General features: G+C 45.8%; 1 protein-coding gene across 2 annotated transcripts in view; it reads left to right on the plus strand.

Moving 5' to 3' along the window:
- NELL1 (neural EGFL like 1) overlaps window positions 1-25887 on the plus strand; it is an 821556-nt gene that overhangs the window by 1653 nt on the left and 794016 nt on the right. For both annotated transcript variants that reach the window (XM_040638900.1, XM_040638901.1), the window contains exon 2: window positions 7524-7652. In XM_040638900.1, coding sequence (XP_040494834.1) covers window positions 7524-7652 — 129 coding nt within the window. The remainder of the gene's footprint in view (window positions 1-7523; window positions 7653-25887) is intronic.

The raw sequence follows: 25887 nt of genomic DNA on the forward strand, positions 1-25887 counted from the left end.
GGAAACCGGTCTCCCGGCGCGGGGCCGGGCCGGGAAGGGGCAGCGGCGGGAGTCGCACCCGCAGAGAGAGCGCTTCCGGCCGGCCGGCGGGCGCGGCAGGGGCCCGGGAGGGCACGGCACCGGGTGAGGGCTGCAGGCGAACCGCGGGATTCCGTGGTCTCGCTGGTCTCCTCGGACTCTCCCCAGGAGAACTCCAGGAGCATTTTCTCCCTTTCCACCCTGTCCCCAAGGGCTGGACGAACAATAATTCGGGGGAATTAGAACCGTGGAGACAATCCAGGGAGATTTTCTCAAGCTCCCAACCAGTTTTCCCTTGCTATAATTGCCGGTTGGGGATTGTGGAGGGAGGACTAGGATAATTGGCGTAATTTCTGAAGTCCCCACTTCGTTCTGCCTTCAGAGACGCAGTTGTGAGGACTCTAAGAGCACCTCCTTCCATCCGCTCCCACTCACCCCCAGCCCCCATACCTCTTGGGGTTTGGAGACCCGTTCTCAGCCGTCTTCTCCACGGGTCTAATAGTAGAGGTGAAGGTGGGGTGGGGTGGGGTAGGCACAGTATGGGCAAAAATACAGCTCTCCCATGCTGGGGGTGGGGGTGGGGGTGGGCGCGTGGCGAATTTTTATTCCTGTGCTAGCCAGCCTTGGTACGCGCTGCCGACCTTGCACCCCAGAACCGGCGTGTAGTCAGTTCTCCCTTTATCTTTTCTTCTTTTACCACTAGCATTTCCCTTCTCTAGAGCCATAGCCTCCTTCCCAGGCCAGGCAGCAAGTTTATGGGGGAAAGGGCTGGGGAGGGTGCCGTGCCTAGGTTGGCCGGAAAGTTCCCTCCGCCTGCGCCCCAGGCGCCCCTCTTTGGCAGTTAGCCCGCCTGAGGATACAAAGTTGGGCGTCTCAGAGCTTCTTGCTGGCCTGTTCGTTTACCCAGGTCTGAGAGGGTAGCAGTTTTCCCTTTGCTTAATGGAACAGCAACGGGTGTGGACTTCTCCAGGGACAAAAGGAATCCTCCTTCCTTTCCTATCTTCATCTGAGCTTCTGAAGGCTGCAGGGACGCCAAGGCTCAGTCCAGATTAGAATAGTTGCTTCTTGGGTATGGGCACATCGGGATGGGCTAGGCTTTTAAAACCAAGAGCGCCCTGGAAGAAATGCGCCCCCAGAAGATCAGGACGGGCGAGGCTAGTGCAGAACATGGGCGATCAGTCCCGTGCGCGGAGAATCTGGTGCTGGTGGGCATCTTAATGGAGGAACGGAAGAGAGACAAACTAGATGGGGGAGGGGGCAGCTTCTTGGTCATTTCACATCCTCAAGTGCACATCGTCACTGGTATGCCTGTCTTTTTTTCTCGTTAGTTCTTTGAAAAGTAGGCAAAAAGTGCCTCCATCCGGAATGGACTGTGTCTCCAGGGTGTATTGCTAGTGGAGACCTTTAAGAACAGTCTTTTCCCCTTTCCCACACCAACCCCCTTTAAATCTTGTAAAAATTCTGTTGTAGGGAAGATTCATTCATATATTTATTCACTCATTCAATGAACAGTTGAGCGCCTTGCTGGGTGCCAGGATTGCTTATGCAGAGGGGAAGCGACTTGACCCTTGACTTCCAGGAACTTAAAGCTTAGCTGAGAATCTAGGTAGAAACTGGAACCCCCTCTCCCCCCCTTTTTTTCCTACAGCTTGATGGGGTGGGGAGAAGGAGAGGAGGGAGTATAAGAAGTTTCAATGAAAGCAATACAGAGAAGAAATGGTAGGAATGAATTATGGGGAAGGGTGGTTGGTGGTCAGGGAAGGCTTTAATCAGGAGGTGACATTTGAGAGTTGTGTCTTGAAGGCTTTGCAGGGAGTTTTCCAGGTGGGCAGAGTGGGGAAGGCATCCTAGGCAGAGGGCAGAGCCTGTGCACAGGGAGGGGAGCATGGCAGGGTCTGCCCTATTGGTTGTGGCAGTTGCTAGGGAGCTTGGGTTTTCTGTGCTCCTTGGCACTTCTGGAACACCAGAGGCCACGTATTTCTTCTACAAAAATTATCAGAAGAATCAGGATGGGGTGGGGGGTTGGAGTTATAGCTGAAGACCTTCACTTACGATTTCTTGTCTCTTGAAGGGGTATGGTCAGCAGTTTTCTGGGGGGCAGCCTCTTTGATTTGCCCAGGAGCCACCACCCCTGCATCAAAGCTCCATCCTCTTTGGTAGCAGAGGCCGGCTCGTGATTAGTTTATCAGGATCCAAACAGCCGCTTGGAAAGTTGATTTGTCAAGGGGGACAGTTGTTGTCTGGGCTGTTAACAGTCTGGGATGAAATAAACATGTGGTTCACTTAGTGAACTGCTCAGATATCACCGCCTTTTAATGGAAATGAATAGATGCTATCAGGCCCATTTTAATTACAGCAGCACTGCAGTGCAGTGGCAGTTACATATGAAAAGATCTAATGATAGGTGTCACAGGAAGCTGCTTAAAGTGCTCATTGTTCAGGGAACTTGTTTTAAGAGTTAAATGGAGTCCAGATAGGAGGTGCTGTTCTCCAGGTCTTGTTATTTCTGGGTGAAAGATCATTCTGGGATTTCCAGGTACATACTTAATAACGAAAATTTAGAAGGCTACGTCATTGGTGGTGATAACATATTAAGTCCATGAGTTTTCTCCGACGGCTTGGCCGTGTAATTAATAGAAGAATTCCCTTTCCTGTCTGTTTTGGTCACCAGGCCAGGGTGGTGGTGGTGGTGGTTGGGGGGGTATGTAGGGGGGCAGTGGGGAAGCCCAGGGGGCCCCTTTTGCTGCCTTTTGCTGCCATCTGCTGGAAAGGAGAGCTTCTTCTTTTTGAAGCACTTATCTGGCTCTTCGTTAACTCCGAACTAAGAGAGCTGTGAACAGAGCCCCCAGCTTGCAGGGGTGATATGCAGTGTTTGGCTGACTTGGAACAGGCATAGAACATGTTCTTCAAGGCTACTGCTTTTGGGGATCTTTGCAGGAGTCCGGGGGTCCAAATCTGATCAACTGGTTGTGAAATCTTGCTATTAAGTGAGGTCTTGGAGCATCTCGTCAGCACCCTATTCCTCTGTGTCGACCAGGAGAAAACAGCTGCCATCGCCGACAGTGAGCCCGGAGTAGATTGGAAGTGAGCCAGGCACTGGAAGATTCGCTTGGGAGCTTAGGCCCAGGACCCTGAAGGTGTACTGAATGGTCTTTGGGCCTGAGCACTCCCTGGGCGGGACTGTGGCGTGGGTGGCCGGCAGCAGCAGGTGTCCTGGGAGATTGGGGTAGAGGTTCTGCATCCTAGAGCCAGGCAGGCCTCAAGTGCTTCTCCGACAGTGACACGCTGCCTTCCAGGTTTTAAAAAATGTTTCTTCCCCGGAAGCTTTTTATCCTGCTTAATTCCCATTCCCAGCTTCAGCCACTTGCAGAGCAGTTGTGGCCAAAGTAGAGAACTTTAATAGCGTTTCCTTGGAAAGGGCAGGAGCTCCATGCTTGGACAAGAAGCAGAAACATTAAAATAAAAAAAAATTATTTTTATGGAACCAACGCTCTCATCCTACATTAGGTTCAGGAGAGGCCATGTAAGTGCTACCTTATGAATAGATTTTCTGATTCCCTAGGCAGTGTGTAAAGTGCTGTCTTTTACACACCCTGCTATTGGCACAAGGCATTTTCATCCTAAAGGAGACCAATTAAAGGGGGAGAAGAAAAGTGTATCTGGAAGCCTAATTGATTTCTCTTGTTCTGTTTTTATGGGATGTTTTCATGACAAGAGCAATACAGTCATCTTAACCAGGGAATCCCTTCACTTGTGGGCTGTATGAGGAGGAATGAGTGTAGACTTAATATTTAGATTTCCCCAAGCACAGCTGGAGAGAGAAGCCCTTCCAGGTCAGTTGGGCACATGGAGGGCTTGGGAGGAAGGGGGACAGCTGTATGTTTTGCACAATTCCAGTGGTGTTAAGGACCAGGGAGCTGTCTTATGAGAGACAGAAGCAGCGAAGCCCAGCTGGGCACCACATGCGTGCTAGGCGTGTTCACGTAGTTATCACCCAAACCTCAGGAGGCTGGGAGGCACGTATGATCATCCTCATCTTACAGATGAGGGAACTGAGGCTCAGAGAAGTGAAGTTATTTTTCCAAGAGTTAGTAGGGGGAGGAGACAGGGCTGAAACTGGCTCTTGGTTCAGTGTTGTTTCCACAACACTTTGTGGATGGAGTGTGCTGTGTTCTCATTTGGGGACAGGGATCCAAGGGCACCAATGGGGTGTTCTGCTAGTTCTCCAGAATCTATTTGGATGCCTTTTAGGCTTGTCTAGTTGCAGGGCCGCTAGTCTGGGAGTATTTTAAGGATGATGATGATAGTGGGTCTCTAGTCCCTGCTTCGGTCAACGATTGCCACAACACTGTTGCATAACAAACCATCCCGAACTCACTGGCTTAAAACAACATTTATTTTGGTTCACGTGTCTGTAGGTTGTTCTGTTCCTGGCTCATCTAGGTCAGGTTTGGCTGGGCATGGTGCCAAACTCACGTGGGATGTCTGCTCCGTGTGTCTCAGTCTCCTCGGACCAGTGGAGCAGTAGGGCCGTGTTCTTTTCATCATGGTGCAGCAGTACAAGAGAACAAGCCACACCCCACAAGCATGTTCAGGTCTCTCCTGTAGCATTGCTAACATCCCAAGCATCCCAGTGATCCAAACAGGTTATATGGCGAGGCTCAAAGGCAAAGGATGCAGAGGTTTACTTTCACTCTAATGGAAGGAACCGCAAAGCCATGCAGCAAGGGGTGTGGATCTGGGGGGGGGGGCGGGTAAAGATTTGAATCCAATAATTCAGTCGACCACGGTTTTTTAAAAGGTCGTTTCCTTGGCCTGAATGCCATCCTGTCGTCTGGGGGCATCCCTAGATATGCGTATCGCTCGGAGGTCATTGACCTAAAGCAGTGATGGTGCACACACTCGTCAGTTAATTATTTAGGTCCTAAATTCAGGGCGTACCAGCTGTTAGCCCCTGAGAGGGGCACTGGGGCTCCAGGGACACTGGGGCTGCAGGGACACTTCTGTCTTCTCGTGTCCAGCTAAGGGCACATTCCCCAAATCACTTTCCGAATTCCTAGCCAGAGAAAGACCAGCTTGGAGGTCCTCTGAGATCTCTCTTGATTTAATTTCTGCCACATAGGTGTACCACACTGTAGATCAGACTGAAATATGAGTTCTTGCCCTGCCTTTTCAAGGTGATCAGAGAACTTCCGATATCTGAGCTCACTTGGAGAAAAACATCACCAGTCCCCGCCAGAGGCTCCTGGGGCTATGACTCGGGCTGGTAGACACCCACTGGCTCAGTCCTTTGCACAGAGCCGGTGTTTGATCAGTCTTTGTGAACAGAGTCCGTTGAGGGATGAGCAGGTTGGAGGGGAACTTACGTGAGATCAGGATGTAAAGTAGGAGCATCTCCTCCTTGTCCTCCTCTCCAACACACACCTTAAGCCCTCCAATGATTCCTATTGCAATTGGAATAATATCCATCTCCTTGCTGTGGCTCGAAAGGCAGGCCCTACTCTTTGGCCTTGTTTTCTACCGCTCTCTCCCTGCCCGTTCTGCTCCAGCCACACTGGCCTTGTCTCTGTTCCCCGAGCACGCCAAGTCTATTCCTGGTTTGCAGTGGGCTATTCTCTATCCCTGGAAAGCTGTCCCCCCAGATCTTGCCACTGCCAGCCCCTGCGGGCATTCACGTTTCAGCTCAAAGGAACCTTTCCTGACTGTCCTTTCGAAAGCCCACCCAGGTTGCTTTGTACTCCATGACTCTGTTTTATTTTCTGCATGGCATTTGTTGCCATCTCAAATTATCTTACCTACTTTTTTTTGCCTTCTCTTCGCTCTGTAGCCCAGGAATGCGTGCTCTGTGAGGACATCTCCAGTGCCCAGCGCTGTGGGTTACATTGTAAGCACTCACTAATACCTGGTGAGAAGGTGCTGCAGGAATGAATGAATGCAGAATGAATAGAAGGTTTCATAACGGCCTGCATTTGGAAGAGGGAATGAATGAATGAATGAATGAATGCAGAATGAATAGAAGATTTCATAACGGGCTGCATTTGGAAGGGGGAAATTGAACCTTTAGTCAGAACACAAGGAGAAACCAGACAGAAACCAAGAGTGCCCTTTAAGCACTGTGCCTTCAGTTTAACCCTTCGTCTGCCTTGGCGATGACAGGCTGCAGCCCCAAAGAGCCTTCCGAGCCCAACGTTCTGTTGCTACAGCAGCTCCTGTTTTCCTCACAGGAAAAGAGTGAGGAGAGGGTAGATATCCTTCCCCAAATCTGTGGGGTAAGGGGTGAAGGCGGGAGGACAGATGAGGTTGTAATAGCTGACGATGTCCTGATGAACATTCGCTTAGTCTCTCTGGGAAAAATCGCCTTTCCAGATCTTGCCTTGGCAACCGCATTACCATCAGACAGAAGTTGACAGCTGTTGCTGATTAAAACATTCCCAACCGCGCGATCAGAATTGCACTACTGAGATGTTAAGTGTAGGTAGATGCTGCCTTTATGAATGGCTTACCCACAGTCCCTTCCAGGGATCTCTAGCCTTATTAATACATATAATGAGAAGTCACTTCGCAATCATGAGTGTGTCATTGCACAGAACGCCCCCCTGGGTAGAGACAGCCTTCAGCTTTTGCCTTTCTCAGATCAGGCGATAGGGGACTCGCGGCCTTGTTTCTGTGCACTAAGGTTCTCAACAGAGTTGTCAGGGAATTTAACTTTCCATTCAGGAATCCCCTTGGAGGGAATCTTCATCTCTTGTTTCTCTCTTTTGGCCAGTCCCTCCGCCACCCTTCTCCAGCAGGGACAGGAGCCCTCTGCATTGCCCTCCTCGGTAGCACGGCCGCTGTGCCTGAGGCGGAGGGAGCACCTTGTGGCAGTGTTGACTGGTGACCGTGGTGCCAGGTTTTGCTACTGCATCAGTTTCGGAAACAGGTAGATGAGGGCTACTATCCTGTAGCCACAGTCTCCAGATCTGAGAAAGTTGGGAAGCCCGAAGTTTCTTCATAACTCATGTGATAGCAAAAGCTACCGTGAGCTGGACTCATTTGGTGGCAAAACTTGACCTCAGTTGATAGGAGGCTATGTCTAGTCTTTGTTTAGCCAACTAGAGGAAAACATCATGCTCCCTGGTCCAGAAATACCGTATTTGATTATGGGGTACTGACTCAGACTTTGCTTAGGGTGTTACTTAAAATGTATGTAGGGCGTATTACCTTTCCAATATATGATACATTCCGAATCCGAAATATATTTGGTCCTGAGGGTTTTGGATAAGGGATTGTCAATCCACAATGAATGGGGAGTGAGGGTGGGGGAAGGGACAAAGAAACTACAATATCATGGGGCCCATGGAGCAAAGAGTTGTTGTCCCTTTCCACTCCAGGAGGTCGCATCGCCAAGCACTACTCACTGGCTTCCTTGTATTCCCTGCCACTCCGGGCCCCTCTAATTTCTGTTCTGTATTGCTGCTAGCAGTCTGTATTTGAAGCCAAGACAGCTTTTTGTTCCTTTTCAGTGGTGGGCTTTGGGACGGACCCCGACCTGCAGATGGATATTATCACCGAGCTCGACCTCGTGAACACCACCCTTGGAGTCACTCAGGTGCCCGGACTGCATAATGCCAGCAAAGCTTATTTATTCCAAGGTAAAGGCACCTCCTCCTTCGCACGGAGGGGCAACCTGGGAGGAGGGTCTGTCCGGGGAGTGCTCATGTGCTGTGTGTTAGAGGATTATCTCCGCTCTTTCTCTTGCGTTATTGTCATAAGTATGTTCAGAAATGCCAAGAGTGTTTGAATAACCAAGGGGTGTTCTCAGGGTGGGATGGGGGACTGGGGGCATGGTTGTGAAATACTTGGTTTGGCAGTGAAATATTTCCTTGGGTCTTTTGGTGGGGATCTAAAGTTGAGCGAAATTGCAAAGGTCTTGAAAGCCATTGGCCAGTCATATTATTTTTACAGGCTATGCCTTCAACTGTTACCTGTATCTTTACCTCTATCTATACTGTATCTACATCTATTCTTTTTTTTTTTTTTTTAAAGATTTTATTTATTTATTCGACAGAGATAGAGACAGCCAGCGAGAGAGGGAACACAAGCAGGGGGAGTGGGAGAGGAAGAAGCAGGCTCCTAGCAGAGGAGCCTGATGTGGGGCTCGATCCCATAACGCCGGGATCACGCCCTGAGCCGAAGGCAGATGCTTAACCGCTGTGCCACCCAGGCGCCCCTACATCTATTCTTATTTATATATGTTCTCCCCTATTTAATGGGTACATGAGCACAGAGCATGTTTTATGGCTGCATTCTCTTGGGGGTACATCTTACTTGGTTCTCAATTATCAAGGGAGTGTAGCGCACTTCTTTTTTAAAAAATTAATTACTTAATTGTGAGAGACAGACAGGGCTAGAGAGAGAGCAGAGCAGGGAGGAGAGAGAGAAGCAGGCTCCCTGCTGAGCAGGGAGTCTGATGCGGGGCTCGATCCCAGGACCCTGGGATCATGACCTGATCAGAAGAGAGACGCTTAACCAACTGAGCCACCCAGGCGCCCCGTGTAGTGTGCTTCTTAAAAGCCCAACTGCCTGAGATCAAATTCCAACCCTACCACTTACTGGCTTTGCGACTTTGGGCAATCCTTTCGCCTTACTGTGCCTTTGTCCTCATCTAAAATACTGGTACCTACTTCATGGGGCTGTTATAAGGATTAGAGGAGCTAATCCAACGAAGTGGTTAAAACAGAGTCTGATATCTATAGTAGATACCCAGTAAGTCCTAGCTGTTAATACGTAACTCGTGCTGTGTACCACGCAACATGTTAGGAGTAGGATTACGAGTAAGATAGGGGCAGGCTTACTATGAAGGGGATGTATGGACTGCCAAAAAGAGTAGTACAGGGAGATCTGACTTAACCGGGGTGGAGAGAGAGTAGCGGTCAGGTAAAGGTTACCCTGAAAACTGATGTGTCGACAGAGACTTGAAAAGTGAAAAGCGAGCCTGGTGTAGGGTGGGGTGGGAGTTCACAGCACGATGGGCAGGGAAAAAAGTATGTATGAAGGTCTGAAGGCAGAAACCAATAGAACAGTTCTCGTGTGGCTAAAGGGTGGCCAGCGGCTGGAGAGGCAGACAGCGGCTAGGTTACATTGGACCCCGTAGGCAGAACTGATATTTAGCTCATATCCAGGGGCTTAGATACACTGATAATTTACGGCCACTCTCCATTCTGGTAGGTGGGAGGCCATGTATGCTTGTGAATGATTGTATTTCTTATCCTCGCTTGTAGTGCCGGATTAGTGGTTTCCTACTTTCCTCTCAGAGCGGTGGGGGCCCTTTTGGAGGTTGCTGCCGGGGAGTGACCTGGTTAGATAGGATAGTCAGGCAGCTTGGGTATTCCTCTGTGAAAACTTCTGGCAGGGTTCTTTTAAGTCAGCCTTTTGTGAAGATAGCAAAAGGATTATTTTAGAATGGCTGGACCAATATTAAGAGATGAGATTTACAGGGGCGCCTGGGTGGCACAGCGGTTAAGTGTCTGCCTTGGGATCAGGGTGTGGTCCCGGCGTTATGGGATCGAGCCCCACATCAGGCTCCTCCCCTGGGAGCCTGCTTCTTCCTCTCCCACTCCCCCTGCTTGTGTTCCCTCTCTCGCTGGCTGTCTCTATCTTTGTCGAATAAATAAATAAAATCTTAAAAAAAAAAAAGAGGAGATTTACATATTTACTGTGGAGATCACCTAGACCTTGTTAATGGTATATAATAAATCTACAGATATTATATGATAATACAGAACAAGACTACAGCTATGCTAATTTCCATTTACTCTTACCAAGGAATTGGTGAAGTCCCTAAGCTGGGTGTGGTTAAGAGAAGGTAGATGGAATTACTTTCCTTTTTGCCTTGTACAAGGTCTGCTCAGTTACTGTTGAGAGGTCATGTTTGAGGAAGTCAGAAGTCATCTCTATTTAGATATATCCCTACATCCCTTGAACCAAGTACCATGCATGGCACATAGTAGGTGACGAATACACATTTTTAATTGAATTACAATTTCCTCTGTCCCATGTGCTCCATAAAAGGCTTATTGCCTATCTTTTTTTTTTTTTTTTTAAGATTTTATTTATTTATTTGACAGAGAGACAGCCACCGAGAGAGGGAACACAAGCACGGGAGTGGGAGAGGAAGAAGCAGGCTCATAGCGGAGGAGCCCAATGAGGGGCTTGATCCCAGGACCCTGGGATCATGCCCTGAGCTGAAGGCAGACGCTTAACGACTGAGCCACCCAGGCGCCCTGGCTTATTGCCTGTCTTACTCACTATTCATTCACTTATTTATTCCACAGTGTGGGCTTCTTAGGCAAGAATTCTGTTACGTTGGGAGTTTTTTGCTTTGGCAGCTACTCTGGGATGTCTAGCAGGCTCCAGCCATGGGGAGGGATTTTCAGCTTCTTTGGTGGGACGAGTAACTTCATTATGGGAGGTTGACTGAGGAGGACTTTCTCTTAAGCACCCTCGTGATTATAATGGGCCTACCTGGATGATCCAGCATAATCTCTCCACTTAAAGATCTGTAATTTAATCATATGCTAGAATCCCTTTTGCCATGTAAGGTAACATATTTACATGTTCTCCAGTTAAGACATGGACATCTTTGGGGAGCCATTATTTTGCTTACCACACCGTTTACGCTCTAGCCCCCAAAGATTCATGTCTATCCCACACGCCAGATACATTCACCTCATCCCAATATTCTCCAAAAGTCTCAACCCATTGTGGTATCAGCTGAAAGTCCAAAATCTTATCCAATCTCATCAGCTGAAAAATTCCAAATCTATATCTAAATAATCTAAATCAAGTATGACTGTGACTCAGAATGTAATAAATTTGGGGGCAAAACTCATCTCTATGGATCTGTGAAAAGTAGGAAATAGGTAATCTGCTTCCCAAATACAGGTGGGACAGAAGTAGGATGCCTGGAATACATAGCCCTGTTAATAGAAACGAAATGGAATTAAGAAAGGGGCCACCAATCCCAAGAAATTTTGAAATCCAGCAGGGCAAACTCCATTGAGTTTCGGGGCTTGGGAATAATCCTGTGTGGTCCTTGGCTCTGCCTTCTGGGCCCATGACTCATTCCTTTGAGTTATTCCTTTTCAGGCAGAGTAGTATCTGTTTGTGGTTGAGTAGTTTTATCAGCCTGTTTCCTCCCTGTAGAATTTTCAAAGTCCGTCAGCTTTTTCTCATTTCATCCTCTTCCAGTTTCCTTCAGTCCAAGTTGGCAGTGTTTCTTTTTTTTTTCTTTTCTTTTTTTTTTTTTTAAAGATTTTATTTATTTATTCGACAGAGATAGAGACAGCCAGCGAGAGAGGGAACACAAGCAGGGGGAGTGGGAGAGGAAGAAGCAGGCTCATAGCGGAAGAGCCTGATGTGGGGCTCGATCCCATAACACAGGGATCACGCCCTGAGCCGAAGGCAGATGCTTAACCGCTGTGCCACCCAGGCGCCCCTATAATAACTGTTTTAATGTCCTTGACCGCTAATTCTGTTGTATCAGTGCTGGGTTAATTTTGATCAATTTTTCTCCTCATTACTACTTCCTTGCATGCCTGGTAATTTTTGATTGAATGCCAGGCATTGTGATTTTACCTTGTTTAGTGCTTATAAGTATTCATGTTATTTTCCTAGGACACAGTTAAGTTACCGGGAAACAATTTGATCTTTTCGGATCCTACATTTAAGGTTTCTCAGATAGCCCAGAGCAGTGCTAATGTTAATAGCTAGAGTAGAGCTAATTACTTCCCATCACTGTGGCAAGACCTTCTGTGTGCTCTACCCAATTCCCTATGAACTCTGAGTTTTCAGCTTAAGTGGTGGAAATAGGTAGTATTCTCTGTCCTGTGCGTATGTTGAACACTGTTACCTTTTGGATGCTGGTCTGTGTTTTTGGGTAGTTTTCTCATCCACTGAGTACTGATCTTGAGAGAGATCCATATTTTTTTCCTCTCTGCTGTTGTCTCCATTCCTGTATACTGTCCTGTGAATTTTAAGTGCCTTGGTCTCCCCTGACTCTCTGCTTCCTCACCTCAACTCAGAGAAGTTGCTGGGCTCTGCCTGAATTCTTCCTTTGACACAGCTTGGGACCTCTCCTGGAGCAATAAGCTTGGGTAATTGTAGGGCTCATCTCTGTTGTTTTCCATTTTTCAAGGATTACTGCCCTTTAGTAACTGATATCCAGTGTCTTGAAAACTGCTGTTTCATTGAATATTCATTTTACATTTAAATTCAGGCTAATTCAAATTCGAATTAAACATTTATTTCCTCGCCCGCACTAGCCATATTTTAAGAGCTCAATTGCTGTGTGTGGCTAGGGGTTACTCTGTTGGACTGTGCAGGTCTAGAGAGGCTCTGAGACTTTACTCTTTTACCACACCACATTTCATATGGGCAAGCTACAAAATCCTGTCTTTCAATATTAATTCATGATAGCAACTAGCAAGCTACTTAAGCTCACTGCCTCAGAGTACTTCCATTTACTCAATGATAAAGTGGGGTAATCATAGTATCTGCTATATATGGTTGTAGTGAGGATGAAATAAATTAATACGTATAAAGTGCTACACCTGTATTTGGTACATGGTGAGCTCTCATTAGATGTGAGTTCATACATTTTTAAGTAATAGGGTATAACTTTGGCCTTCTTCTCCTATGTGTATCATTTGTCTTGTGTGTTATTAGTGTCAGCTTTTAACCTGCAGTGGTCAATTGGGATAGCGGGAAAAGCAGAGGATTGGGGAGGGGGCAGAAGATTAGGGCTCAGGACTTTATACGTAATCATTTTTATCATCCTCACTACAACCACAGAAGGTAAGTACTTTTATTGCCCCATTTTATCAATGAGTAAATGAAAGTACTTTGAGGGAGTACTTAGAGGTGCCAGTGGATATGTCACTTAATGTTCTCAAGTGTCAGATTCCTCATCTGGAACTGGGAAGAATACACAGAGTGGGTGTAAGGATTAAATGGCAGTGTACGAGAAGGCGCTCTGAGAGGTGTGAAGTGTAAAAAACAAATTCATGATTCTTTCCTTCATTTATTATTATTCCTTCTCCTATTTCACATCCTAAGTCCGGCTCTGAGTTGATATATATTAAGGGAGTGAAAACCTTCATTTCAATGCTAGCCTATTAATAATATTGATGAATTTAAATAGAAAGCTTACCTAACTGGAAACACTTCTAAAATACCAACTCCAAAGCCTGATAGGATTTATTTTGGGGCTGACCAGCCTTTTAAGGTTGTCTTTGTCACTGCTGTCCTCGTAGAGTGCAGAGAATTGAATAAGTAAGATTTTTATTCCCTTCCTCCTTGAAACAAATTATATTTTACTAGGGATTGGGATGGGGGCAGAGAGGATGAATGGCTATGTGTAAGACTGGCATAGATCTTCTCTAAGCTGAAAAACATCTTAAATACCGGCTTCAGAGTTTCAAAAATCATTTTGGAAAGTCTCTGCTTTGCCTTGCATTGGACTCAGAGAAGATTTGAGGGTTCGGAACTCTACTTCTCTCTGACTGACAGTGCCTTGCTGTTAAGGGCTTGGGAGCATGTGTCTGTCCATTCGTGTCTCCTTTATAAAAGTGAGTTAGGATATGCATGCATGCAGATTCTTTTATGTGTTGCTTTTATTTTTTTTTTTCTGCCAGGAAAATGCTACCTTTCAGGAGTTCTATTTTAGAAGAGTTTCTAAAGAAGAAAATAGTATCTTTCAAGTAGTATGTTTTACGTGACAAGATAGAACAAAGGCTAATGTGGGTTACTTCAGAAAGATTGAGGCTTTTAGCACCTATTGGATTCTAGGATTTATGCTGGATGTTGTGGGAGACACAGATGAATAAGGCAAAGATCTTGACCCCAGAGAGGTTATAGTCTAGAGGAGCAAACACGGAATGCCCGTGGACACTCTGAGCTAGAGGGGAAGAGAGCTGTCTTTGTCGTGGATTATAGAGTCCCGAGTATGTTGAAGAGAAACTTCTCACTGGATAACTTGGGGAGGGCTCCTTGGAGGAGGTGGTACCTGAGACAGACCTTGAAAAATGGCCAGGAATTAAATATGTCGTTTCTGTGTCTTAAGAGCTCTGCTCTCGTGTAATCATTTTCGCAAAAACGGTACTCAAAGCTTGAGCTATAGCTCTTAATGCTTAGAAAATCTGAATAAGATGGAGTTACCCAAAGGGTTTGTTTAATGCTGATCTTCCACATTTCCTGCCACCCACTATTGCCCAAGTCTGAATTGTTTTTTCTGTTGATTGGATGCGCCTAGTCACTAATTACCTCTGGGAGCATTTACAAGTCAACCTCACTCGGAGGGGAGTGATTTAGTATAACTTTGCATTTAATCAATTAGTGGAGTGATTCAATTCACATACCAGCATCTCCCAAATATAGGTATTTTTGTTCATGCCAGAGTAAAACTCAAGCAAGCCATGGGAGCAGAGAGGGGTTTCAAGTTCCTCTCTGGGCAGATTAACACCCGCACTGGCATATTCTGGAAAATCATTCGGTGGCTATGTGACTTAATGTATATCGTAGAGAAAATAAATAATTTCCCAAATATGCACCCTTCTAACATCTGCACTAAAATCTATTTTCTCAGTTATGCTCCTTCTCCCATCATAAGGAGAGCAGAGATGGAGAGAGACAGCAGAGAATGTAAAAAGATGATAATTCTTTTAGAAACTACTATGTATATGTACCAATTCCATATTAACATATGGACCTTGGGCAAATTACTTTACGTCTTAGAATGTATCTGTCTCAGGACATTGGGTAATAATGGTAATGTCTATGATACAAGATATTTTTAAGGGTTAATTTAGATAATATAAATTCATTGTAAACAATAAAAAATATTAATCAGTATTATTATTAAGAGTTCAGCAAATATGCATTTTTTTCATTAAATGTTGAGCAGGTACCTACTACTATGTGCTGGGCACTTTCAAGTACAAGGAGTATAGTGGTAACCAAATCAGACAAAGTCTGGCCCTTTAAGGGGAAACAGCTTAAAAATAAGCAAATAAGTATAAAGTAAGTTCAGATAACCTTATTTTTTTAAGTTCAGATAACTTTAAATAATTTATGCATGTATTTATTTTTTAGAAAGCTTTTTTTAATTTATTTGAAAGAGAGAGAGAGAGGGAGAGAGAGCATGAGCCAGGGGGAGGGGCAGAAGGAGAGGGAGAGGGACAACCAGACTCCCTGCCGAGCAGGGAGCCCTACTCGGGGCTCAACTCAGGGCTCGATTCCAGGACCCTGAGATCCTGACCTGAGCCTAAGGCAGACACTTAACTGACTCAACTACCCAGGTGTCCTCAATTTATGCATTTAAATATAGGAAACTATTTCTGTTTCGTTTTCTTCCAAAGAGTATTTGCAATTACCTACTGTACTTAATTCCTAATGGGGATGGATAACTGTTGTCTGAACTGGATTTTTTTAAAAAGGAGAATTATTTCAACTCCTAAAGTTTATTTGTCTTTAGTCCTTCTATCAACACTCTTACTTTTGTACTATTTTCATACAGTATCATGCAGATGAAGAAACAAGATCTAGAGAGTTCCAGGAACTCACATTATCAGTGGTGACAGACATAGGATTTGGACTCGGGGGTCTATACTGGCAGAGCTTGTGTCTCAGCCCCCCACTCCGCCTCCTGCTTGTTTTTCCCTAACGCGTGAGAGCAGGAATGAATAAATAAATGCAATGTGATAAAGATACAGCTTCTCTTAAGAGAAACCAGAGGACATCTGCCAAGATATCTTTTGGCAGGTATTTTAAATCAACTAGGACAGATGGTTGTCTCGTCAGTTGGTGAATTCCATTGACTAGAATTTTAGGATTCTTTCACTTGGGGGGCCTGCTCAATACCTGCAGACGAATACCGGGTAACGGGTTTGGCAGCCCCAAGAGAACATGCAAGATCATCAGAAGTAGCCACGGGGCTGCACTTTAATACGTAGCCATTTAAAATGTGGTCTCTGTGGCCTTTTGCCCCGGGGTTTTCTAGAGAGGGCATTGTGGGAGAATGAGATGAGCCTTGATGCAGTGCTCTTTGATGAGTGCTGTGATTCTTAATTGGGATTTATTTTAACATATTGGGGCTAAATTCTTTTCTGTGGGAACACAACTCCAAAATTAGAATGCAAATCAGTGGAAAAAGGAGATTCGAGATGCAAATATTTTATTTAAATACAACATTTTGTGGATGCAGCCAGTGCCTGAAGTGGAGCCAAGATGTACTAAGAAGCGAGGCTGGCTCAGTCCTCTTGCTTACATTCTCTTAGAAAATAAGGCGCGCAAACTGCCTGGCAGCTCGGGTTGCAGAGTAGGCATGGGACCGTGTGCCTGAGGAAGCAGGTTCTAGAATGGCTCTTTCGCTTGACTGCTGGGTCTATTACTTCTCTGGGCCTCAGGTCTTTCAAGTCATACAGTTTTTTAACTTGACAAGGAGCTATTCTGCAAAACAAAAGAAAAATACATACAAGCACAAAGGATAAGAGAAGCAACAATGCTGTCACTGTCCCCCAGAATCAGCAAATGTTAACATTTTGTCATATTTGCTTAGAGCCGTATAAACAATTACAGAATAAGTTGAAGGCTCGATGTGCCCCTCACAGTTCGTTTCTTTTTTCAACCTCCCGAAAGGCCTTGCTAACATAGTGGATGAGTATGCAGTACGTGTGTGTGCGTGTGTGCGCGTGTATTCCCACGCTTATATAATCGGGAGGGGCTATGTATAGTGGCTAAATGTATAGCCAGGCTGTACAGAGCCACTGGATTGAAGCCAGGCTGCTTAGATTGAAATCCCAGCTCTGACTCTTGCTGGCTTTGTAATGTCGGGCAAGTTCTTTAACTTCTCTTTGGCTCATTTTTTCCCCATGTGTGATATAGGGATAATAAAGCATCTCTCTCATAGGATTGTCCTCTGGATTAAGTGGGTTGATTCATAAAATGTGTTAGAACATTATCAGGCAAATAGTAAACATTCAGTGAATGTTAACTACTGCTTATGTAAATGGCATCACACAGTACGGATCTTTCTGAAACTTACTTCACTCACCATTGTCCTTTTGAGGACCTATAGATCTAGTTCATTAGTTTGAACTGCTGCAGGACACCTCAGTGCATTCATCCCTTTGCTTTTTTTTTTTTTTTTTAAAGATTATTTATTTATTTATTTGACAGAGACAGTCAGCGAGAGAGGGAACATAAGCAGGGGGAGTGGGAGAGGAAGAAGCAGGCTCCCAGCGGAGGAGCCCGATGTGGGACTCGATCCCGGAACACCGGGATCACGCCCTGAGCCGAAGGCAGACGCCTAACAACTGCGCTACCCAGGCGCCCCCATACCTTTGCCTTTTGATGGAACCTTGGCTTGGTTCAGATTTCTTTTTTTTTTTTTTTGGTAAAGATTTTATTTATTTATTCGACAGAGATGGAGACAGCCAGCGAGAGAGGGAACACAAGCAGGGGGAGTGGGAGAGGAAGAAGCAGGCTCATAGCGGAAGAACCTGATGTGGGGCTCGATCCCATAACGCTAGGATCACGCCCTGAGCCGAAGGCAGACGCTTAACCACTGTGCCAGCGGCGCCCCTTGGTTCAGATTTCTGACAAACACTATTTTAGTGTGCATTTTTGTGCATGCCTCCTTGCCCATGGTTCTTAAATTCTTAATTTATATACCTTTCCAAAGAGAGGATTCTTTAAGGGAATCCTTAATTGTCCCACAAACCATTCGTCCAGTCCTGTGGTTGGTTACCTCCAATAATGGAGGTAACACTATATCATCAGGCAGCCCATATTATTTTTGGGACTACTCTGTCAGAAATAATTTAAAGGAAGACACATTTTGGCTTAATGCAGTGCCCTTCCATTGCTCCCTCACTCCAGTCACATTGACCACCTTTGGTTCCATGAGCACACCGAGAGTTTCCCTGACCCACTACCATCATTTCTCCTTGCAAAAGGTCCAGAAGACCTTGTCCCTGCACTCTCTGTACCTGGCTCTTACTCTTCAATGTCACTTCCTCCTTGAGGCCTTCTCCTACCATCTTACCTGTGAGGGTCACCTGTTTTGTTATCAGTCACCACTTCTGGTGTTTAGTCCTTCAGAGTTCTTACTGTACATTGAAATGATATATTTCTTTTTGTTTCCTTTAACTTTGTTTCCTAGTCTATCATAGATCACTGCATGTCTCCACTTGTTTTGTTTTCTGTTCTAAATCAGTACCCAGCACGATGCCAATGCCTGGCACTTACAGTTGGCACTCAAGAAAGATTTGTTCAGGTAGAGGCACCTGCGACCACAGAGTAAGTCTACATCCCCTTCCCGTGAGGTAGCCTCTCAGAGATTTGCAGGCAGCTTTTCAGGTGTTCCGTCCTTACTTTCTTCAGGCTAAACATTTCTGATGACTTGCGCAGTTCCTGATGGGACAACATTTTGAATTCCCCCATTGTTTTTTTTTTTTTTTTTTTTCCGTTTGAATACCTAGCTATTTGTCTATGTCCCTAATGATGTTTGATGTCTTGGACTGAACATGGTGCTTCCAATAGGGTCTGACCCGGACACAGCAGAGCATCCCTTTCTTGGTCAAGTACCTATGTTCCTATTCATATGTTTGCATGGGGCCCTGTCACAATTAATTCATGATAAACTTATTATGGGCCACGATCCCACGGAGGTCGGTTTGTTGTTCTCACTTACTACTGCTAACCTCTGAGTTCTCCCTTCTCGCTCTCGTGCCATTGGTTTTTTCGATTCATGTTTATATCCTTATGTTCGTTACCATTAGATTTTATTACTGTCTATAAAGGGAGAGGGCTGGATCAAATCACCAAAGTCAGTTGCAGCTCTTAAACATGGAATTGGTTATTCCAGAACAGCACTGTCCAATAGAACTTTATGTGATGATGGAAACCTTGTGTATCCGCACTGCCCAGTACAGTAGCCACAAGCCACATGTGGCTACTGAGCCCTTGAATTGTGGCCGCTGTAACTGAGAAACTGAATATTAAATCTTATTTAATTTCAAGCATTTTAAATTTATTTATTTATTTTTTTAAAGATTTTATTTATTTATTTGACAGAGATAGAGACAGCCAGTGAGAGAGGGAACACAAGCAGGGGGAGTGGGAGAGGAAGAAGCAGGCTCATAGCGGAAGAGCCTGATGTGGGGCTCGATCCCAGAACGCCGGGATCACGCCCTGAGCCGAAGGCAGACGCTTAACCGCCGTGCCACCCAGGCGCCCCTCAAGCATTTTAAATTTAAGGGCCATATGTGGCTAGTGGCTACTGTAATTGGACAGCACAGTTCTGGAGAAAAACTTTCAGAATTTTAAGAGATGAGATGGTGTGTGTAACATATATGGGAAAACCAGCCTGGGGATAGAGTGGCCTGTTCAGGATTCATTTACGCAGTCAGTGGTTTTTTATTGATTTAATAGATTTTTTCTTTTTTCACGGAGCATCAGCAGTGTGCTAGGCACAGTACTCGGTGCTAGAGATTCAGCTGTGGAGAAGACAGTCTTAGCCCCTGCTCTCGAGGGACTTTCTGTCTGGTGTGGTGGTCCTCAGCCCTGATTTCATATTAGAACCACTTGGGGAACTTTAAAAAATTCTGATGCTGAGGACCAGCCTTTAAGAGATTATGATCTGCTTATAAAATAAATACATCATGGGGATGAATACTACAGCCTAGGGAGTATAGTCAATAATATATGATAACTTTGTATGGGGACAGATGGTAACTCCACTTATCATGGCAAAGATGGCGTAACATAGAGAATTGTTCAATCACTAAGTTGTGTACTTGAACCTAATATAACATTGTATGTCACTTATACTTATACTTAAATTGAAACATAGAGATTATGATTTATTTGATCTGTCTACTGGGGGAGCCCACATTAGACTTTGATAGTCTTATAAAAACTCCACTGGGGAGCCTCATTGGTAGTCAAGGTTCAGAATCTTTGGTCTAGGGGAAAGTAAGGACCCTTTTTATAAATAGGGGAAGAGAATCATGTTTAAAGTTCCCCTTTGATGAGGAGGTTTCCTGCATATTCTAAAGTCTCCCACTTGACACCCACTTGACATGACCCAATCCTCCCTCCCCCAAAAAGAAAGCCTTTAGCTGTCTGAAACATGGTGGTCCGTGAAATCAGTTACATGGTCTTATTTGTCGGGTCATGGTGACAAACCTGCAAATATATCCTCAAGCTGTGAACTTTATCTTCTTGCAAAATGTTATTATTAGTCTTCAAACTGGGTTTCTCTACGTGGTGCTTGTTTCATGTATAGTTTTGGTCAGTTGTCCAGATTCTAGAACTTGAGGCTAGAACTCAGCCCCCGTGGGCTGAGAAGAGTGAGACACTTGTCCCCCTGCCTGTCTCTAGGGAGACCATGTAGAAATCTTATCCAGTCATGGCAATAGCGTCGAAGCCTAGGACCCTGTGCTGGGTCTTTATACTTATTTGGTTCCTCTTGCTTCAGATATGCATGAACACAGAAGGCAAATAATTTGCTTTCCATACACCCAATATATAATGTTAGGTCAGGGCTAGAGTAACTTACATTAATACTTTTTTTGGAACGGGGAAGGATGGGAGATACACAATTATAACAATTCTGGGATTTAATGGGGGAGATGTTGTAAGGGTCCTTTACCTTAGGAACTGGGCATGTTCTTTTGTGCTTTGGAAGTAGACCTCCAGGCTGTTGTTTTCCTTGACTCTTGGTTTCACTTCTTTGGGAGTCCCTATTCTTCCATTGTCCTCCTTGGTGGCCGAAGAACTTGTCAGTCCACTTCTTCCCCATAGAAGGTTGGGGGCAAAGTGTTGTTTTGTTTCCTAAACAGTTATAAACAGTTTCTTAGTTGAAGATAGTTTGATGTTTGATGTCTTGGCCTGTGGCTAATAGCAACAAAGACTGGTTTCTTTCTCCATGTTCATCACAGAGCACGTGGGGCTTCTGGAACAGGCTGACAGAGCATCCTTTATGTAGAACATTGCAGGTCGTTGTGACCAAGGGAAAAGAGAGCATGGCTCTCTTTGGCTGTAAAACAAGAATAAAAGTTAGTCATTTTTGTCATCGATTTAATTCCAGTTTGCTGTATGTACCAAGGGCCACACTCGCAGTTACTTCCGATTATGTTAAGCCTATCAGGTTTTCATGGAAGAGCCAGACTTTTTTTGCCATTTTCTCAAACCAACAGGATTCACTGGCACTATCTTAATTTGTTCAGATTTTTTTTTTTTAAAGATTTATTTATTTATTTATTAGACAGAGAGACACAGCGAGAGAGGGAACACCAGCAGGGGGAGTGGGAGAAGAAGCAGGCTTCCCGCTGAGCAGAGAGCCCAACGTGGGTCTCGATCCCAGGACCCTGGGATCATGACCTGAGCCGAAGGCAGATGCTTAACGACTGAGCCACCCAGGGCTCCCCGTTCAGATTTTTTTAAAAAAATGTTTTACTTATTTATTTGACAGAGAGAGAGAGAGCAAGAGAGGGAACACAAGCAGGGGCAGTGGGAGAGGGAGAAGCAGGCTTCCCGCGGAGCAGGGAGCCTGATGTGGGGCTTGATTCCAGGACCCTGGGATCATGACCCGAGCCGAAGGTAGATGCTTAATGACTGAGCCACCCAGGCGCCCCTGTTGAGATGTTTTAACAATGGGTGGGGTGTCCAGTCCTTCATTTGATCGTCATCTCAGGGCCGATTTTTGATTGACCTGTTCAGAGTATTTCTCAGTTTTATCTGTCATTGTAAGGAGAGGAGGAGAAGTTGTCTCTTTCAACCTTGTAAGCCCTGGCATTGGTGACTCTGTTCCCTTTCATCCCCATCCACGAGGTGGCCAATTCTCTTCTCTTTCAACTTGTATCAGTTTGCCGGGGCCACCATAACAAAGTACCACAGACTGGGTGGCTTAAACAGAAATGTACTGTCGCTAGGTTATGGAGGCCCGAAGTCCACAGGCAAGGTGATGGCACTTAGTTCCTTCTGAGGGCTCTGAGGGGAGGATCCGTTCCAAGCCCCCTTACTTGACTTGTAGATGGTGGTTTTCTCTCTGTGTCTCTTCAGTTTTCCTCTGAGTGCCTCTCTGTGTCCTTATTTCCCCTTTTCACAAGAACATCAGTCATGTTGGATTAGGGCCTACCCTCAGACCTCATATTAACTTGTTACCTCTGTAAAGACCCTGTCTCCAAATACGGTCACATTTTGAGTTACTGGGAGTTAGGACTTCAACATTTGAATGTGGGTTTGGGAGGATATAATTCAATGCATAGCACATCTCTTTCCTCTGGTCCTTGTCGAATGCAGTCAGTAGTAATCAAGACACTTACTAACTTTCTGTTTTTCAAGCTCATTGGATGCCTTTCTCTTCTAGTTTATTTCAGATGGCCGTTTTGTCAAAAGTTTCATCACTGTAGAACATGAATAAACATCTTTCTAGCCTCTGTGAATACTTTCTGCCCACTGCCAGAAGCCAATGCCACATAGCCTTAGTTTTTTTTTTTTTTTTTGAAGATTTTATTTATTTATTTGACAGAGAGAGAGACAGCCAGCGAGAGAGGGAACACAAGCAGGGGGAGTGGGAGAGGAAGAAGCAGGCTCCCAGCGGAGGAGCCTGATGTGGGGCTCGATCCCAGGACTCTGGGATCACGCCCTGAGCTGAAGGCAGACGCTTAACGACTGAGCCACCCAGGCACCTCCACGTGTCCTTAGTCTGTTGTTGTTATATTGCGGTAGTGCCCCAATTCTCGAACCACTGTATGTGTTGATAGGAAGGCTACATGTTACGGTAGACAACCTTCAACTCTTAGTGATTTATAATATCAAGAATTTATTTCTTGCTCATGCCACAGGTCCATCATGAATTGGCCACCTCTCTCCTTCACATTTTCCTCTCTCGGAGGCTGGGTACAATGTCTACCAGTAGCCTGGCCATGGCTGTGGCAAAAGGAAAACAAGGTGAATGGTGAAACATTCAGCGGCTCTTAAAGCTAAAGTTTGGAAGTGATATGTGTGCCTTCTGCTTTAATTTCATTGGCCAAAGCAAGTCACAGAGTTAAGCTTTAAGTCACGGGAGATGGAGAGTTCCACTCTCCCCCAGGGAGGGGCGTAAATATTTCTGAGCCTGGTTACAGTCTAGCATTGTAGGCTGTTTCGATATTTTTAGAGAAGCAGAGAGAGTAGTGGAGAAGTCCCAAGAGTTGACACCTTGGGACTAGGCAGGTGGGAAGACTAGAGCCAGGAGTGAGGAGAAAGACTTCGGCCTTGGCCCTAAGCTCTAACTGGAGTTAGCACCAGTCGGATCTCTCTTTCATCAGAGACCAAGTGGGTTAACCTGCCACGGTTGAAAGAATCCTTGCAGGGGGCATCATGGGGTTTGTATCCCAGACCTTCAAGTAGCAACTCTGTCACTTGGTAGCTATGTGACTTGTGTCCAGTGACTTGACCTGAGTCTCTGTTTCTCGTCTGTCAAAGGGGACAGCAGTGTCATCCACCTCACAGAAGTGTTTTGGGTATTTCTTCCCCCCCATGTAGTAACTGTGTGACCTTGGACATGGTGCTTTTCTATGCTTCGGTTTCCTCATCTGTACAATGAAGATAGTAGTAATATGTATTCACAGGGTCGTTGAAAGAGTTTAACGATGTAGAACATTTAAGTCAATCCCTGGCTTGTAGAAAATGCTCAATAAATGCTAATTGTTGCTGTGGTCGTATGAGCCGAGGGGACACACAGTGCCAGACACACAGGGAGCACACAATAAATACAAGGTGATCACTTTCTGCGCTAACGTTTGATTGAGGCGTGCAAGTCTAAGACGCCAGAGTCAGAGAAGTGGGGACAGAAACGGAGAAGGACAGAAGACAGGTACGAGGGCTAATTACCAAGCAGGCCCCACTTTCCTGACAAAACGGATTACTCGGAGAGGTCATATAGTCACCACATCTCCCAGTGGTCAGTGCAGGAAGGGGGAAAGAGAAGAATTTATCTGTTGACTTCCAGATGCCCTGGACGCAAGGTCCCTCCATGCAGCGTCTACGTCCCCAGACAGCTGGACTTCCTGCGCTCGGATGCCGTGTGCGTGCTGAGAGATCTCCTGCCTCGGCAGCGGCAGGGAGGCCCTTAGAGCCTGAGATGGGCAGGGGGTGGCGTGGGTTAGGAACGGTTGCAGCATAGATGTGAGCCACGAAAGGACCTGGGAGCAGTCTGCAGGGCGGGCTGGAGTCTGCATCTCGGGGGGTCAGCAGCCATGTGGCCACGTCACCAGGGGAATAGTGGAAGCACTTGCAGGGCAGTCGGGCCTGAAAGCAGAGCATGTGTGTGAATCTGGGGTGTTCTGTAAATATAGTCAGGATCTTGGCCCCATTTTCTCACTTTACAGGTGAGGAAATTGATACCCAGAGCGGGGAAGGGTTTATTTAGGGTGATGCAGCTTGTTGGTTACAGCATCAACGTTAGAATCCAGGTTTTATGAAGAGTGAGTTCTGAGGTTTGCTGATATTTAGATTTCTGATTCAGTTCTAGCTTCTCTTTATCTATCCATCCACCCGTCCATCCATCCATCCATCCATCATCTCTGTGCTTGGAATTCACTGAAGGCCTCCCCTCTACCTGGTGCTGTGCTGGGCCGGGCACATCTCGCAAAAGCCCAGGGCACTGGGAGAAGAGAGCTGTGAGTGGCCTCTTTCTCCTCGCTTTATGGCCTCTTCTGCTCTGGCGGTTGGGAAGGCAAGCTGTCTGTGGAGTTGAGCCAGCAGGGAGGAAACTGGGTGCACTTAGACGCTTGATAGATGGAATGACTGAGGTTGTCTGGGCCTGGGGAAGGAAAACCAGTGTTTCCATCTCTGGCTTGAGCTCCACTGTATTGGCAGTGGCTCTGAAATGTAGGGAGAAGATGGATTTCCAAGGAGGACATCTGGCTTCTGTGAATCCCCTAGGACCTTAGACGTAGCCTCCCGGGGGAGCCGAAGCATCAGAGAGGCCTGGTGGCTCGCTGACTGCCAGGCACTGTGTAGGAACTGGGAGTCACAGGCCCGTCCACGTTCTGATTCCCATCCTTTTTCTTTTTCTTTTCCTTTCCTTTTCCTCTTTCTCTTTCCCTCTTTCTTTCCTTCCTTCCTTCTCTTTTCTTTTCTTTTTTTCTTTTCTTTCCTTTCCCTTTTCTTTTTTGTTAAGTGGAAGTGTAGTTGACACTCAATGTTACATTAACGTGTCAAGTGTACAACACATGGATTCAGCAAATCTGTGCCTTATGCTGTGCTCACCACAAGTGTAGCTACCATCTGTCGCCATGCAACGTTATCACATTGGCTGTGTTCCCTGCACTATACCTTTTATCCCCGTGACTTACTCATTCCCTAACTGGAGGCCTCTATCTCCCACTGCCCTTCACCCATTTGGCCCATCTCTTCCCTCCTCCCCTCTGGCAACCATTAATTTGTTCTCTGTATTTATAGGTAGGGTTCTCCTTTTTTTTGTTTTGTTTTGTTTTTTAGATTTCACATGTAAGTGAAATCATATGCTAAAGGAAGTGAAAGTGTAGTTGGAAGATAAGCAAATCTGTAAAAGATTATTAATAACACTACATCATTCGTATTAATAGCTAATAGTTATTGTGCTTGGCTAGGAGGGTCCTGTTGTATCTCAGTGGCCTTGACTTAGACTCCTTGGACAGGCTTAGTGAGCCTGTGGACCTCTTAAATTGCACGCGCATCTTTTTCTTGGGAAAGGGCCCATTGCTTTCATCGCATTCCCGGGGATGAGTGCAGTCTCTCACAAACGTTAAGCGCTCTATGGCATTTCATTCTTAGAGCAGCCCCATTCTTCAGATG

This window comes from Ursus maritimus, unplaced genomic scaffold, assembly GCF_017311325.1.
Source record: "Ursus maritimus isolate PB19 unplaced genomic scaffold, ASM1731132v1 scaffold_23, whole genome shotgun sequence".
Classification (NCBI taxonomy): Eukaryota; Metazoa; Chordata; class Mammalia; order Carnivora; family Ursidae; genus Ursus; species Ursus maritimus.